We start from the raw sequence: 17,274 nt of genomic DNA, 5'->3' as shown, positions 1-17,274 counted from the left end.
GTACAGATAAGGAGGGCACTATGAGGAGAGTACAGACAAGGGGGGATTTGTGGAGACTGCAGACAAGGAGGGGCACTATGAGGAGAGTGCAGACAAGGAGGGGCACTATGAGGAGAGTGCAGACAAGGAGGGGCACTATGAGGAGAGTACAGGCATGGAGGGGCACTATGAGGAGAGTACAGACATGGAGGGGCAAATGAGGAGAGTACAGACATGGGGGGGCACTATGAGGAGAGTACAGACAAGGAGGGGCACTATGAAGAGAGTGCAGACAAGGAGGGCACTATAAGGAGAGTGCAGACATGGAGGGGCATTATGAGGAGAGTGCAGACATGGAGGGGCACTATGAGGAGAGTGCAGACATGGAGGGGCACTATGAGGAGAGTGCAGACAAGGAGGGGCACTATGAGGAGAGTACAGACATGGAGGGGCACTATGAGGAGAGTACAGACATAGAGGGGCACTATGAGGAGAGTGCAGACAAGGAGGGGCACTATGAGGAGAGTGCAGACAAGGAGGGGCACTATGAGGAGAGTGCAGACAAGGAGGGGCACTATGAGGAGAGTACAGACAAGGAGGGGCACTATGAGGAGAGTGCAGACAAGGAGGGGTACTATGAGGAGAGTGCAGACAAGGAGGGGCACTATGAGGAGAGTGCAGACAAGGAGGGGCACTATGAGGAGAGTGCAGACATGGAGGGGCACTAGGAGGAGAGTACAGACAAGGAGGGGCACTATGAGGAGAGTGCAGACAAGGAGGGGCACTATGAGGAAGAGTGCAGACAAGGAGGGGCACTATGAGGAGAGTACAGACAAGGAGGGGCACTATGAGGAGAGTGCAGACAAGGAGGGGCACTATGAGGAGAGTGCAGACATGGAGGGGCACAATGAGGAGTGTGCAGACAAGGAGGGGCACTATGAGGAGAGTACAGACAAGGAGGGCACTATGAGGAGAGTACAGACATAGAGTGGCACTATGAGGAGAGTACAGACATGGAGGGGCACTATGAGGAGAGTGCAGACAAGGAGGGGCACTATGAGGAGAGTATAGACAAGGAGGGGCACTATGAGGAGAGTGCAGACAAGGAGGGGCACTATGAGGAGAGTGCAGACAAGGAGGGGCACTATGAGGAGAGTGCAGACAAGGAGGGGCACTATGAGGAGAGTGCAGACAAGGAGAGGCACTATGAGGATAGTGCAGACAAGGAGGGGCACTATGAGGAGAGCGCAGACAAGGAGGGGCACTATGAGGAGAGCGCAGTCAAGGAGGGGCACTATGAGGAGAGCGCAGACAAGGAGGGGCACTATGAGGAGAGCGCAGACAAGGAGGGGCACTATGAGGAGTGCGCAGACAAGGAGGGGCACTATGAGGAGAGTACAGATAAGGAGGGCACTATGAGGAGAGTGCAGACAAGGAGGGGCACTATGAGGAGAGTGCAGTCAAGGAGAGGCACTATGAGGAGAGTGCAGACAAGGAGGGGTACTATGAGGAGAGTGCAGACAAGGAGGGGCACTATGAGGAGATCGCAGACAAGGAGGGGTACTATGAGGATAGTGCAGACAAGGCGGGGCACTATGAGGAGAGTGCAGACAAGGAGGGGCACTATGAGGAGAGTGCAGACAAGGAGGGGCACTATGAGGAGAGTACGGACATGGAGGGGCACTATGAGGAGAGTGCAGACAAGGAGGGGCACTATGAGGAGAGTGCAGACAAGGAGTGGCACTATGAGGAGAGTGCAGACATAGAGGGGCACTATGAGGAGAGTGCAGACAAGGAGGGGCACTATGAGGAGAGTATAGACAAGGAGGGGCACTATGAGGAGAGTGCAGACAAGGAGGGGCACTATGAGGAGAGTGCAGACAAGGAGGGGAACTATGAGGAGAGTGCAGACAAGGAGGGGCACTATGAGGAGAGTGCAGACAAGGAGGGGCACTATGAGGAGAGTGCAGACAAGGAAGGGCACTATGAGGAGAGTGCAGACAAGGAGGGGCACTATGAGGAGAGTGCAGACAAGGAGGGGCACTATGAGGAGAGTGCAGACAAGGAGGGGCACTATGAGGAGAGTGCAGACAAGGAGGGGCACTATGAGGAGAGTACCGATAAGGAGGGCACTATGAGGAGAGTGCAGACAAGGAGGGGCACTATGAGGAGAGTGCGACAAGGAGGGGCACTATGAGGAGAGTGCAGACAAGGAGAGGCACTATGAGGAGAGTGCAGAAAAGGAGGGGTACTATGAGGAGAGTGCAGACAAGGAGGGGCACTATGAGGAGATTGCAGACAAGGAGGGGCACTATGAGGATATTGCAGACAAGGAGGGGCACTATGAGGAGAGTGCAGACAAGGAGGGGCACTATGAGGAGAGTACAGACATGGAGGGGCACTATGAGGAGAGTACAGACATGGAGGGGCACAATGAGGAGAGTACAGACATGGAGGGGCACTATGAGAAGAGTACAGACATGGAGGGGCACTATGAGGAGAGTGCAGACAAGGAAGGGCACTATGAGGAGAGTGCAGACAAGGAGGGGCACTATGAGGAGAGTGCAGACAAGGAGGGGTACTATGAGGAGAGTGCAGACAAGGAGGGGCACTATGAGGAGAGTACAGACATGGAGGGGCACTATGAGGAGAGTACAGACATGGAGGGGCACTATGAGGAGAGTACAGACATGGAGGGGCACTATGAGAAGAGTACAGACAAGGGGAGGGCACTGTATGACAATGTATGCTTATTTAAGTACCAATAGGCTATAAAAGGTCAACCACAATATTAGATTACAATTTATAGTGGTGCCATTTCTTAATTTACCCAGGGCGCCATTGACCCTAGTTACACCTCTGCATGTTAGAGGGCAGGATGTACTAATCATGGCTTCCGCAATGCCGTACATTCCGCCACCTATTATAATATCACCAGTATGTACCTAGAAATGCATTTAAAATTGCAAAGGACAGCTCTTCCAGTAAGAGCTGTCCTTTGCGATAGAGGGACTTCCACGTTTATGACCCAGAAGTCCCTTTGGCGTCATTCTGCACATGCGATTGGCTCCCTCTCAGGGGGAAGTGAGGTAGGAAACCTATAGGCTTCTATTGGGTAACGCCATCTAATGATGGCATTACCCACCGGGTCCAAGCTCCAGAATGTATCGCATTCTGGAGCTTGGTACATATGGAAATGTGGCTAAAACTCAGAAAAGAGGGGGTTTTCGGAGTTTTGACCACAATATAGGCTTTAGTACATCCCACCCAGAATAAGTAAAAAGACTAATTGTATTTTCTGAAAATAAAAAATCTTCTGAAAAAAAACCCCAAGGTATAATTTGGGTGGGCGCTGCATAACGAAATCAGCGATATTGATATTGGAAGGTGACGAGCCCTAAGGTCAGAAAATGGCCTCAGCACAAGGGTGAGAAAACCTACAGCAGCTAAGGGGTTAAGAATATAAACTTAGATCTCATATTTTCGCTTTTGCAGATATAAACAATTTGTTTAGATTCAGAAGTTACCACATTTTTGTTACTTTTCATATTTACAAACAATAGTGAATGTCTGCGCTAATAGAAATGAATTTCCAAGAGAGTTAATATGTACAAATCACCACTAACACAAAGATAATGATAAATATTTTTTTTTTTACTATTATTAATTCAATTGACCGGTAAATATAAAAAACAAGAACAATCACACAAAATAATCAATCATTATAAAAAGGAATAAGCATAATATAACAATATATTAATATGTTTATAGAAAAGCTCGCTGGAGGAGGTGGATCCAAAGAAATGGTGAAAAACACATATATCAATCCATAGATGTCCGCATCTGTGATTAATGATCGTTGATCTCACCCACTTCCCACCCTCTTATAACTTCTATACCACTTAGTTTTTAATAATCTAATCTACTGTAAATTTATATCACTTCGCTTTTGAACTATCAGTAACTGGCTGCACCCCAGGCGGCTGCTGCTTTTCATTTCCATTCCAATGCCCCCCCCCCCACCCCCCCCCCCCCTTCCCCCCAAAAAACTTAATCTTACGATTTTAAAGAAATCATTATAGGTTATATCCAAGCTATGACGATAGGCAGTTTTTGCATATAAAAATGTAAAACCTTACCTGCAGCCACATGTGTCACTTCACCGATCTACTGAGCCAGTCAGAGACCAATGGCCGCTGTCCCAGCAAATATTTGACAATCCAAAGTGTAGAACAGACGGACTCTTTCCCAGCATTTATTAACAGGTTTGCACACAAAATTATCAGCAAAACATCCCTCCTAGTCACATCTGGTAACAGCACGCTTACCATCCGAGGATGTTCTCTTACGGGAAGATTAGAAACCAACAGACCCTCAGTAGCATGAAAGATGAGAACATGGATTTAACATGGATTCCGCACGCAGTATTACTGTGAAGATATGTTAATGATTGCAATCGCAATGCCATACGCAGCATGACATACGGACGCCACCTTTTCCTTACACACATCGGTAATGCTTAGCAAGACTGCAAAAAACATCAGTAACATCGAGTTCGAGTTCGAGTACCATCGCATCCTCACACACAGTGGCTAATTTATGTACACCCCTGTAACAGCGTTCATATGCACTGGCGCTTTGCCAATTTCTTGTCACTACCAAGGGGTGTTTTAACAAAGAAGGGTGCCTGTGTGTACATATGGTTAGTCCCCCCCCCCGATCCCTTCAGCAGGTCTGGTTGTTTATCTGTGGCGTACCCCTCCCGTCTTTATAGCGATGTCTCCTTGACTATGGTGCCTGTCCGGAAGATAGCATAGACTTTCACAGTACCATAATCTGCTGTTTTGTACAGGCGCCATCTTTCCGAAGACATCATCGGAAATATGGCACCACTGGCAGCCAGTAGCTTGGAAGCAGGGCAGTATCTAGGGGTGTGCAAGTGGTGCCATTGCATACAGCACAGAGCCCTGGGAGTCACACTGTAGCTGCGCCATGGCATTTACATGTGGTTTGCAGGGTGCCTGGAACCGGGCCCTGTAGCCAGTAGTGTTGATGTTTGTGTGCTATTTGGTGGGGGTATGCAGAGTTATAGCAACAGCAGCAGAATTCCAGATGCAATAAACAGTCCAGGTTAACAAGGTGTCAGTTTTAATGAAGTGTAGTTATACTTACTGGTATGAACGTACTCACATGTTACACACTTGTTAATCTGGATGGAGCGGAACATAGAGATCACCAGCCAGTTATATATGAAGGTAGGTAGGTGCAGGTATATGCAGGATACGCAGGCCATATACAGGATGGAATGGGTATGTAATCCCGGCAATCGGGATGCCTGCTGTCAATATACTGACAGTGACATCCCGATGTTCAGGATCCAGACAAGGGACGGATAAGTATACTTACCCTCCCCCCTTCTCACCCTGACCCTAACCCTCTGTTTCTAAATGCTAACACTAACCCTCCCCCAACCCCATCCTAACACTAACCCTCCCCGTTAGTGCCTAAACCTAACCCTCCCCGTTAGTGCCTAAACCTAACCCTCCCCCCTTGGTGCCAAAACCTAACCTCCTCCCTTGGTACTAAACCTAACCCTCCCCCCCTTACTGCCTAAACCTAATCCCCCCAAGTAGTGCAAAACACTAACCTATCCCTGGAGGTACCTAGCCATAACCTCCCCCTCCCCTAGCCTTACCCTATCCCCCCATGACACCTAAACCTAACCCTCGCCCCCCGTGGCTAAGTCCTAACCAACCCCACTATACTTCAGTTCGGCATCCTGGCTATCAGGATTCCGGCATCAGGATGTCACCTCTTGTTGGTATTCTGGTGCCGGTCTTGTAGCCGGGTAGTGGCATTCTGGTGCAGGGATTTCTTCAGCCGGGATGCTGCTCGTTGGTATTTTAACTAGATCCCCATACAGGATGACGTGGAAGGGTTTCTGGAGCTAAGTGGAATAATTCCATGTCCCACTGTAGTGCTCATACAACAGTGACAAGATGGTGCCGTGCATGCGCAGAGGATCAAACTTGAGAGAGTGCCTGAAGAGCACGAAACGCGTTGGTGACTTGGAAGAGACTGAAGCATATAGCCGCTGCATTCTATCCACCGCCCGCCTGCCGAAGTGACGTCATCGATTATGGCCCGCCAAAGCCCAGACGCACCAGGAGAGCAGATGGCAGGAGCCGTGCTGAACCATCCCTTACCTCCTCCACATCCACCAGGAGGACAGAGACAGGGTAAGCTAGGGTCAGCAAAGCCCTCAGACTATGATCGCAAACGGTCCCCACCACATATTTACAAAGAGCTATAAGCTTTGCTGCTAACAATCCTCTTTTTCCACAGGTGCCACTCATATTGAATTTTATTTGCATTTAAAAAAACCAAAACAAAAACATTTTAATTCACTTTTTTATTTAAATTTTATTCATTTTATTATTTTTATTCATATTTATTTGGCTTTATATTTACTTTTATTACATCTTTCCTCTAAAAATCCAAGCACTCATGTCTACCTATCAATGGTCATCTTGGTAAAGTAAGGTAGCGCAGTAGCGCACTCCATATTTCAACACCCCCCATCAATTCAAGCTTCTTCATTTTACACAAACATTACTCATTTGAGCGTTAGAGAAGCAATGACATATCTACATTTCAAATCATTTTAGTCTTCTTTTCTTTGGAAACAACCAATGCCTGTGACGTAATCCCCTTGGTAAGCACGTCAGCAGGATTCTTCTCACTAGCTATGTTAACGACAACAATAGATCCTTTGTCCACCAGCTCATAAAGTGATGCCTGATCTCAATGTGCTCGGATCTTCTATGATGCTTGGTGCTGTACGATAGATCAATTGCCCCCCAATTGTCATACACAATGTTGATGGTTATGTTTATGTTTCTCAGTTCACTCAAAGGGGTAAATTTACTAAGAATCGAGTCTGGACGAGTTTGCCTTTTTTTAACTCGATTAACTTCGCTGAAACTCGGGTAATTTGAGGCTCCTGAAACTCTCAAATTTACAAAGAAGTGAGTTTAGCTGATAGTAAAACAGTTCCCACGAGGGAACTGTCAGTAGCCGGAGCCAATCAGCTGGCGCTCTACAGTTAGCGGCCGCTGATTGACTTGCGGGACGTGGGTAATACCGTGACGTCCCATCAGTTGGCATTCGCGTGGGATCTGTATGTGTGGCAACAAACATACAGATACTGGGTCCGTCTGCCTCGGGTAAGTCGGTTTGTTTTTTGAAAAGTCCGGGGGATGCTACAGAGAGCAGCGCCAAGATGCAGGTGAGTATACCATCTTTATTGCAGGGCCAGGCACACGGATTCTACTTGGAGAAGACCGGCTGATACAGGAAAGTATGTGTGAATGGGTTGGTGTATGAAATTAAGTTTTACTAGGCACGGTGTGTGTGTTTTGTCTTTATTTAACTATTTATTTTACAGTGGGGGTACAGTTGATGACCGTCTGCTGGCACTTGTAGTTCCACAAGTGCCAAAGGGCAGGAATGTTGGCACCTGTAGGCCTACTGTAAAATACAATAGTTTACTTTTAGTTATCAATTTATTACCCCCATACCCACAGCTCAGGGGTTTTGGGGAAGAGCCCCGGGCTTCAGACCAAGCCTGGGGATTCAGGGGGGGGGACCCATTCTTGGGGGGGTCCTCACTTCCCCTGAGATCCCCGGCTTGGCCTGACCGGCTTGGGCTGATAATGCTTTGGCCACGAAGCCCCGGTGAAAGGGTCTATAGGCTGTGGCAGTACAGCACGGTCGGTTTGGGTCTGGTGCTGGTTTTAAATGTATGGGGGACCTTACGCAATTTTTCCCCCCTATGTTTACAACCAGGACTGACCCTGCAGCCTGTTGCTGGTTGCTAAATTACGGTGGAACCCTACTCATTTTGTTCCCCATAATTTCTGGAACCAGGACTGGCTGGCAAGTCCGGGGCTGGTTAAGCTTTAGGGGGGGACAATATGTAATTTTTTTCCTAACATTTAACCTTTTTAAACCTATTTACAGGAAGAAAACATACATGGATTACAGTGGTCTGTGTATGTTTTCTGCCAAACTCGCAGATACAGGCAGGTGAATTTATTTCACAAGTTTTTACAGGAGAGTTGTCCTATCTCATGAGAGTTTAGAAACTCTCTGCTTGGTAAATTCCCGAATCCTATCTTCACTAGTGAAAAGGTTCTCGAGTTTAGCCGATGGTGAACTGAAGAGAGTTTGCTAACTCTCCAGTATTTTCGAGTAGCAAAGGAGATCTCTCTCCCAAGTTTAACAATAGTAAATTTGCGAGTGAAAAAAATTCCCAAACTCTCCAGAGATTGCTAACTCGACCAGACTTGAATCTTAGTAAATTTACCCCAAAGTCTCTTTGAGTGAGAAACTTCCTTGGCTATTTTGGATTTCCACTCACACCAGTCATTTCTTGACTTTGCCTTTTGGATGACCACGCTGGTAGTCTCTGGTTCAGATATGTCTCCAGCTGCTGGCATATCCAATAACACATATTTGTTCTGCAAATCCAATTCCACTTTTTCTCTAAATGGTGCTATCTCTTGGAATATGACATATCTGGACTTGACATAGTTTTTGGTCTTTGGGTTTCAGAGTCTGTAACCTTTACTTTCTCTTGGCTATATCCAAGCATGATGCATTTCATGGACTTTAGAACCATCTTACAACTTCTCTCTTTGGGCATGCGTACATAGGCAGTACACCCCAAAATCTAAGATTTATGGTACTTTTCTCCGAGATCACACATGTAGTGGTGTCTAGTCCTTCAAGACAACTATGGGAGCAAGATTTTTCAGATAGACTGCCGTTGACACTTCTTCCACCAAAAACCATTTGTTTAGGCCATCATCTTTCAGCATACATTGGGCTCTCTCCACTAAAGTGTGATTATCATGCTCACTTACACCATTCTGCTCTGGTATATGCAATGGTCAATACTATGCTTCTTCAGGAAGATTTTCACATTTTGGTTGAAATATTCCCTTCCGTTATCAATTCTTTTAGTTTGTGACCGGTTTGTGTCACTACTAATTTCTTAAAATCTGCACTCTTTTTCATCGTTTCACTTTGTTTTGATTAAATAAATGTGTCGTTCTTGTGAAGTTATCGATGAATGTTATGAAGTATCTGTATCCACTTTTTTTTTTCTTTTCCATCAATAAATTTTTATTGAATATAATACTGAATATTTATGGGGATACAGAAAAAGGAAAACATACATAAAATAAATTATAAGGGGGTGACAGTACACTTAAAGACATTAAACAAAAACTGAAAACCGTATATACAAAGATGGGTAATAGACTAGGTGTTCTGGTCCACCTGTGGAAGCTCATTCAGATCAAAAGGATAGGTACTTCGAGGGATTGGAGGGGGTAGGGATAGGGGTGCATCCCTTCCATCTGTAACATAAAGATGCCAAGGATGCCACTTCACCATAGGAGATGAAGTGGCCATAGAGTAATCAACCCCCCTCGTCTCCATTTCAAAATGGGATTGTGTTTTAGTTATAACTTTGGCAAATGGGGGAGGGGAAGGGGATTTCCATTGCTGAGCTATAGTGGCTTTGGCAGATATCAGAATGTGGCTGAGAACATAACGGTCAGATTTGGGAACGGAGATTGGATACCAGAGGAGAAGGGCAAGGGAGGGATCTAAAGTTAAAGTGAGACCTAAGACATCATTAATAAGAGTGAATACTTCTTCCCAAAAGGGGCGCAATAAAGGACAATCCCAGAAAACATGGAAAATAGAGCCTTCAGAGTGACATAGACGCCAACAGAACTTTGAGACTGTAGGCCAGATTTTATGTAATCTAGAGGGTGTCAGATATAATCTATTTAAAAGTTTTACATACATTTCAATATGATTAGTACAATTAGATAGGGAGAAGGCAGAGAGGTAAATAGTCTCCCATTGTGGGAAGGTGAAAGTGCGTTGGAGATCTGTTTCCCACAGGAGCTGGGCAGGGGATTTAACTGTTGGAGCTATAGGAGTTAGTAGGGAATACCAGAAAGATATAGCCCCACTAGAGGAGGGATTATTAAATTTACTCAGAATTTGGTTTGGTGGAGTTTGGAATACGGTAGAACCTGTATTCATCAAAGCATACCAATGTGTAAGTTGGTGATAGTAAAACCAGGCTGCGGGACCCAATGGATATTTATCGCAAAGGTCTAAATACGATAGAATAGAGGACGAGGAAAAAAAGTCTGCTAATGACTCAATACCCAAAGTCATCCAATAGGACATATTAAGACTGGGTAATACTTTGTTCAATGCCTGAAGGGAAATATTTCTAGTAGGCAGGGTATTATCAAAATGGTCCGGGAGATTATGATCCCAAACTTTTAAAGTATCCAGGATTGCTTTAGGGAATAGGGGGAAATGTGGTCGAAGTCTTTGGGGTATCCATAAAAGATCAGGAAAGGGAAATTGCCGGAGGAGAGCATGTTCCAAATCTACCCAAGGTTTAACAGAAGGGGGGAGAAACCAGCGCATATTTGAGAGAGAATGGCTGCTTCATGATATCTGGTTAGGTCAGGGAGACTAAGTCCTCCCTGGGGTTTAGGATGCACAATACGACTATAGGCCATTTTATGGGCTTTACCCTTCCATACATAAGAAATCATCAAGTGGCGCATCTGTTGCAATAATTTACCGGGGATAGCGTATGGAATATCACGGAATAGATACATCAATTTTGGTAATAGCATAATTTTGAATGCCGCTATACGGCCCAACCAGGAGATCTCGTGACTCATCCAAGCAGTGGTTAGAGAAGACAATTGAATCAAAAGGGGAACATAATTTTCATTAAAAACAGCATTAATAGAGGATGGTATATTAATTCCCAAATAGGATAGGGAAGATTTCTTCCAAATAAAAATCTGTATCCACTTATTGACGTAACTTCCATTTGACTACACACATCTGTAGGCTTCAGTTCCAGGGGTGTCTCAGCTCTGCTTACTGATTTTGGAGATGGAAAACGGCTTTGCTTGCCTTTGCTTGCAGTGTTTTCATGTAGTTGAAGCCAGTGAAGCTGTGTACAAGGACAAAGCCACTGGCTTCAGCACACCCAGAAAACGGGGCCGATAGTCCCCATTTTCAGGGATGCTGTCTGATTTGTATGCAAACCATAAGGTTTGCGTACAACTTTGAATCAGCCCCATTGTCCCAGAAAAAAAAAAACCATGCACATTGGCCCCGACAGGGAAAAAGAACACACATTGTCCCAGACAGGAGAAAAAAACCACACACACACATTGGCCCCCACGGGGGAAAAAACACATACATGCAGACTAGTGAGTCCCACTCCCTTCCTTACCCAGGCAAGCAGCCCCTCATCACTGGCCTCAGCACTTCATCACTCCTCATGGATTTCATTCCCATGTCACCTCAACCCCTCATCAGCTTAGCACCATCCTCAATCCCTCATCACCTCAGCTCCTCAGCACTGTCCTCAGCCACTCACCATCTCAGCCCCATCCTCAGCCTCTTATGACTTCAGCCCCTCATAACCTCAGTACCATCCTCAGTCCCTCATTACCTCAGCCACTCATCAACGTCCTCAGCCCCTCATCATCTCAGCCCTGCCTTTTATGATCTCAGCCCTCATCAGCCTCCTCAGCACCACCAATAGCCCTTCATCACCACATCACCATCCTCAGCCCCTCAGCCCCTCTGCAACGACTTCTTCCCCTCATCACCTCAACCCAGTCCTCAGCCATTCATCACCTTAGCCCCATGAGCCTCCTTAGTCCCTCATCACAGTCCTCAGCCCCTTAGCACTGTCCATACACCTCATCACCTCAGTCCATCATCATCTCAGCCCTGTGCTCAGCCCCTCATCACCTCAGCCTTGTGCTCAGCCCCCATCACTTTATACTTCATCACCATCCTCAGCCACTCATCAGCACTGTCATCAGCCCCTCATCACAGTCCTCAGCCCTCAGCCATTCATCACCTTAGCCCTCATCAGCCTCCTCAGCCCCTCAACACTGTCCTCAGCCCTCATCATCTCAGCCCCTTAGCACTGTCCATAGCCCCATATCACCTCAGACCCATCAATGTCCTCAGAACCTCATCACCTCAGCCTGCCCCCAGGCCTGCCAAGATCCGTGGTGGACCCCGGTAATAGAAGGTGTGGCCTAATCGTGGGAGGCGTGGCCACGCCCCCTTGCCGAGAAAAAAAAAGATTTGCAGCACCGCGAAGCGTCGCTGCGCACTGGGGAGGGGGGGCGCTCTGAGCCCCCTCAGCCCGGCACAAAGCCAGGGGGGGCGTGATCAGTGTGATCGCTCCCCCGCACAGGCACAGGAGACTTCTGTGGCTGCTGCTCAGCAGCCATGAGCAGTCTTCAACTGCAGCTCAGCACACGCTGTGTGCTGGGCTGCTGTGAGGGGGGGAGCGGCGCCGGACCCGGGCCCCCGCCGGGCCCCTCAGGAAGCCCGGGCCCGGGTAATCTGTACCCACCCCCCCCCTCTTGGCGCCCCTGCCTGCCCCTCATCACCTCAGACCTCATCAGTGTCCTTAGCCCCTCATCACCTCAGCATCGCCCTCAGCCCTTCATTACCTCAGCCTTCAGAAAGAGCTGAGAATAGCTCGAGATGTGTCGGAATCCTGTATGCAGACACAAGCCACCAGCACCATACCAGAGATATCACCTGTGAGTGTCTGCAGTAGGGTGTCTCCGGAGATTCCCTGCTGATATAATCCAAACCAACAGGAGACTCACTACTAATCACTGGTATGGTTTATTTCTTTTACTGTGTCCTTTTTATCCAAGCTTGCTCAATTTTAGCTAATTATTAATGTGGGTCTTGATGCTTACATGCTTTTCTCATGCAATATGAACTGTCATGCTATTAACATGTTGCTATTGTGCTATTGAATAGATTATTATTAATGTTTATTTAATAGTGTACCTTCAATAAAACCTATATTGCTTAATTTTAAAATCTGCTCTAAGATAGTTCATATTTTCTACCACTTAGTGCCCAGGCACACTGTAATTTTTTTATTTATTGCATACTACTAATTGGGGAAACCCAATACAGTGTTCTCAGGCCTGCTCAGTGTCCTAGGAACCTTACTATCCAGTTTTATTGTTACCACATCACCTTAGTCCCGTCCTCAACCTCTCATCACCTCAGCCCTCTTCAGTCTCCTCAGCCCCTCATCATTGTCCTCATCCCTCATCACCTCAACACTGTCCATAGCCCCTCTTTACCTCAGCCCCTCATCATCTATGACCTTATCACTGTCCTCAACCCTTCATCACCTCAGCACCATCCTCAGCATTCATCACCATCCTCTACACCGTCCTCCTCAGGCCCTCATCATTTTCCTCAGCTCTCATCACATCAGCCCCTCAGCACTGTCCATAGCCCCTCATCACATCAGCCCTGTCTTCAGTCCCTCATCACCTCAGACCCAGGGCCGAATTAAGGGCCACATAGGCCTGGGGCTGAAAATGTTCAGGGGCCTATACTGAGAAGGGGAGGAGCTGTGACCAGTGTTCTGCGGGTGTGACCAGTGCTGTGTGGGTGTGGCCAGAGCCATCTGGGCATGTACACTCCCTATTAGCCCCAATTTTTACCCTAAACACATAAAAATATAGAAATTGCATCATTTTGTGAGAAAACTAGTAAAACAATGCATTACATATAATTTATGGCCAATTGTAATGGCAAGCTAGACTGCTGGTCACCATCATGCTGTTATGGGCCTACTTTTATGTGGAGGCCTGGAGCTGTAGCTCCATACGCCCCATTGTTAATCTGTCCCTGCTCAGACCCCATTCCTGTCCTCAGTCCCTCATCACCTCAACATCATCCTTGTCCTCCTCAGCCCCTCATCATTGTCCTCAGCTCTCATCACATCAGCCCCTCAGCACTGACCATAGCCCCTCATCACATCAGCCCTGTCTTCAGTCCCTCATCACCTCAGACCTCATTGCTGTCCTCAGCCCCTCATCACCTCAGCATCGTCCTCAGCCTCTCATCACCTCAGTCCTGTCCTCAGCCCCTCATCACCATCCTCAACCCCCACCCCAGTGACCTCAATCCTTAGCCTTTCATCACCTCAGTCAGCACTGCAGTTGTGCAACCTGCCTCAGTGTCAGTGACTCACTCACTGTATGCGGACGAGGACGACAAGCAGTTATCTGACCTATGATGTCACCGTGTTGCTGTCTGTAGGGTTACTCCCGGCCCATGCTGCATCTGAGCCATCTGGAAGAGACCAGCAATGACCGGGCCAGGCTATGAGGATGCAGCATCGTTGGTATGGGTCCCAGCTATGGCGGTAGCACTGCACCCTCTATGTGCAGCCGCTCAGCTGGAATGGGTCTCAAACCGGCCCTGTCAAGAACTTTTTGGGTCTTTTTAATTGCTCACATTGATGAGTGTTCAGAGACGTAGGGGATGAGTTTAATGTACATTTCTTATTGCCACATACAGTATTGTAAGTAGGACATTTTTTTGGCGGCATTATCGAAGTTTTGGTAGAATGCTATGTGGACTGCTGCCACAATTGATAAGAGAACCGTGCGAGAGCCGGGTATCTGGCATCTTATAAGTAAAGGTTAATCCCACCCGATGTACATTCTGGTTGAGCCACCTGGGGAGTGCTATTATTGCACAATGTCCATCTGTAATAAGGCATGTTGTTATTTTTAAATGTTGCCAAATGGAAACTGTATGTCAGAACTAAATTATGACTGATCACCTTAAGTCCTCAGGGTGTTACCTGGTGTGGGACACCTGGGGGACAAGGCCTGTTATTGTCCCCCCGATCTGAGCTGCAATCCCAACTATGGGAGGACTCTACTTACGACAGAGTGGGGAGATGGGGTAGACAGCCAGGAATGTCAGATTCTGTATGCTATACATATAAACAGACTGAGAGGTGATACTCTGTCAGGCACTTCGCTGTGGATTTTATTGCTACGAAGACTAGTGGATTTATTCTGGACATTGGACTTTATAAGAGGACCCCTACGTTACCCTGCCAGTTTTTCATACCGAGAACCTTATTCACAGTAACTCACCTGCAGGGCAGTTTCTAGGGTTTGAGGCTCCCAGTTCGAGCAGTCAAAATGCGCCCCCCCCTCCCTCGAAGCAGTAATATTGTGGAGTGGGCGTGGCCTCATCGTAAGGGGGTGTATTATCACAGTAAGGGAGTGTGATCTCGAAAGACCACAGAATGACAGCCACTGTGACTACTGAGGACTGGGGTCGCTAACCTGTCAGGGGCAAAGCGCTGAAAAATATATGTAGTTAAACAAAAGATAGACAGCTTGCGAGCGCCGTAGGCGCGTGCTCAAAAAATGGGGTGTGGCCTAGCTGTCACAAGCCCACGCCGCATTTCTGTGTGCATGCCTTTGGTGTGACATTTGCAGAAGTATGACCTTGCATCACACTCGTTTTTAGTCGCGTTGGGAGCGAATCCAGCACATTGAAAATACAAGCCAGATCCACATATAATACACTGTAATAAGCCAGATCCACATAAAATACACTGCAGCAAACCACTTCCACATAAAATATATTGGAAAAGCCAGAGGCACATAAACTACGTTTTAAAACCACATCCACTTCAAATACATTATTAAATCCAGAACCACATAAAACACATTGAAAAAGCAAGATTCACATAATACACACTTCATTCCAGCCCCCTCCCTTACCATTCCAGCCCCCTCCCTTACCATTCCAGCCCCCTCCCTTGCCATTCCATCCCGACAGGTCTTAGGCTTCCCCCCCACTGGCTCTCAGGCAAAAGTGCCCATTATGCAGTGCCCCCTGTAGTTGTCCCCATATGCAGTGTCCCCTGTATTTATGCCCCTTATGCAGTGCCCACAGTGGTAGTGCAACTTATGCAGAGCCCACAGTAGTGATGCTCTTTATACAGTGCACCCAGTAGTAGTGCCCCCAGGAGTGGTGCCCCCTATGCCATGCCACCATTAGTAGTGCCCCATGTAGTCATGCCCCCATCAGTAATGCCCCCAATAGTAATGGTCCCTGCTGTAGTGCCCCAGTAGTAGTGTCCCCAGTTGTATTGCCCGAAATAGTAATGCCCCCTGTAATAGTGTCCCCAGTATTAATGCCCCTGTATTAGTCCCCCAATAGTAATGCTCCCTTTGAACTAGTGCCAAAAGTAGTAAAGCCCCAAGTAGTAGTGCCCCCAGTAGTAGTGCCCCTGGGGACTGAGTAATGCCCCCAGTAGTGGTACCTCCTAAGCAATGCCCCCAGTAGAAGTGCCCCCTGAGTAATGTCCCCAGTAGTAGTGCCCTCAGTAGTGGTGTCTCCCCCCGCAGAAGTGCCCCCAGAGTATTGTCCAGGCTGCCTGCACATAAAAAAAAAAAACAGTAACACTTACCTTCAGCCCCGCTCTGGCGTCTGCTCCGCTCGGCTGCTCCTCTGCACTATGGGAAAGACGTCATGACGTCCTCCCATAGTGCACACTGGGGGAGCCGGGAGCCGGAAGCCGGAGCCTCCGTCTCTCCGGCTGCTCTGCTTTGCTCTGCCGGGCGCCCACTGGTAACTGAATCTCAGCGGGCGCCTGGCAGTTAATATTCTGTTTCTGCTGCAGAGGTCGGAGGTGGCGCGCCCCGTGCGATTGCACGGGTCGCCAGCCCCTAGAAACGGCCCTGCTCACCTGGCACTTGTTAATGTGTGATTTATACTTGTGGATTGCAATTTCTAGTTATATAAAATGTATTGTTTCCAACTTTGTTGCCTAAATGATCTAACAAACCCCTAAGGATCTGGCTCCTCTCTCACACACTGCCTCCATAGCCACACACACTGCCTCCATAGCCACACACACTGCCTCCATAGCCACACACACTGCCCCATAGCCACACACACTGCCTCCATAGCCGCACACACTGCCTCCATAGCCACACACACTGCCTCCATAGCCACACACACTGCCTCGACAGCCACACACACTGCCTCCATAGCCACACACACTGCCTCCATAGCCACACACACTGCCTCCATAGCCACACACACTGCCCCATAGCCACACACACTGCCTCCATAGCCACACACACTGCCTCCATAGCCACACACACTGCCTCCATAGCCACACACACTGCCCCATAGCCACACACACTGCCTCCATAGCCACACACACTGCCTCCATAGCCACACACACTGCCCCATAGCCACACACACTGCCTCCATAGCCACACACACTGCCGCATAGCCACACACACTGCCCCATAGCCACACACACTGCCCCATAACCACACACACTGC

General features: G+C 47.8%; 1 protein-coding gene across 1 annotated transcript in view; it reads right to left on the bottom strand.

Moving 5' to 3' along the window:
- Positions 1-17,274, bottom strand: part of LOC148442019 (uncharacterized) — an 87,436-nt gene that overhangs the window by 22,829 nt on the left and 47,333 nt on the right. The window contains exon 5 of the mRNA XM_088464346.1: positions 8,348-8,540. Within this exon, the coding sequence (XP_088320472.1) occupies positions 8,348-8,540 (193 nt within the window). The remainder of the gene's footprint in view (positions 1-8,347; positions 8,541-17,274) is intronic.

The sequence above is a fragment of the Taudactylus pleione genome, unplaced genomic scaffold (assembly GCF_031769625.1).
Source record: "Taudactylus pleione unplaced genomic scaffold, aTauple2 ptg001661l, whole genome shotgun sequence".
In the NCBI taxonomy this organism is placed as follows: domain Eukaryota; kingdom Metazoa; phylum Chordata; class Amphibia; order Anura; family Myobatrachidae; genus Taudactylus; species Taudactylus pleione.
The sequence above is the reverse complement of the archived record's forward strand: the minus strand, read 5'-3'. Positions and strand labels throughout refer to the sequence as shown.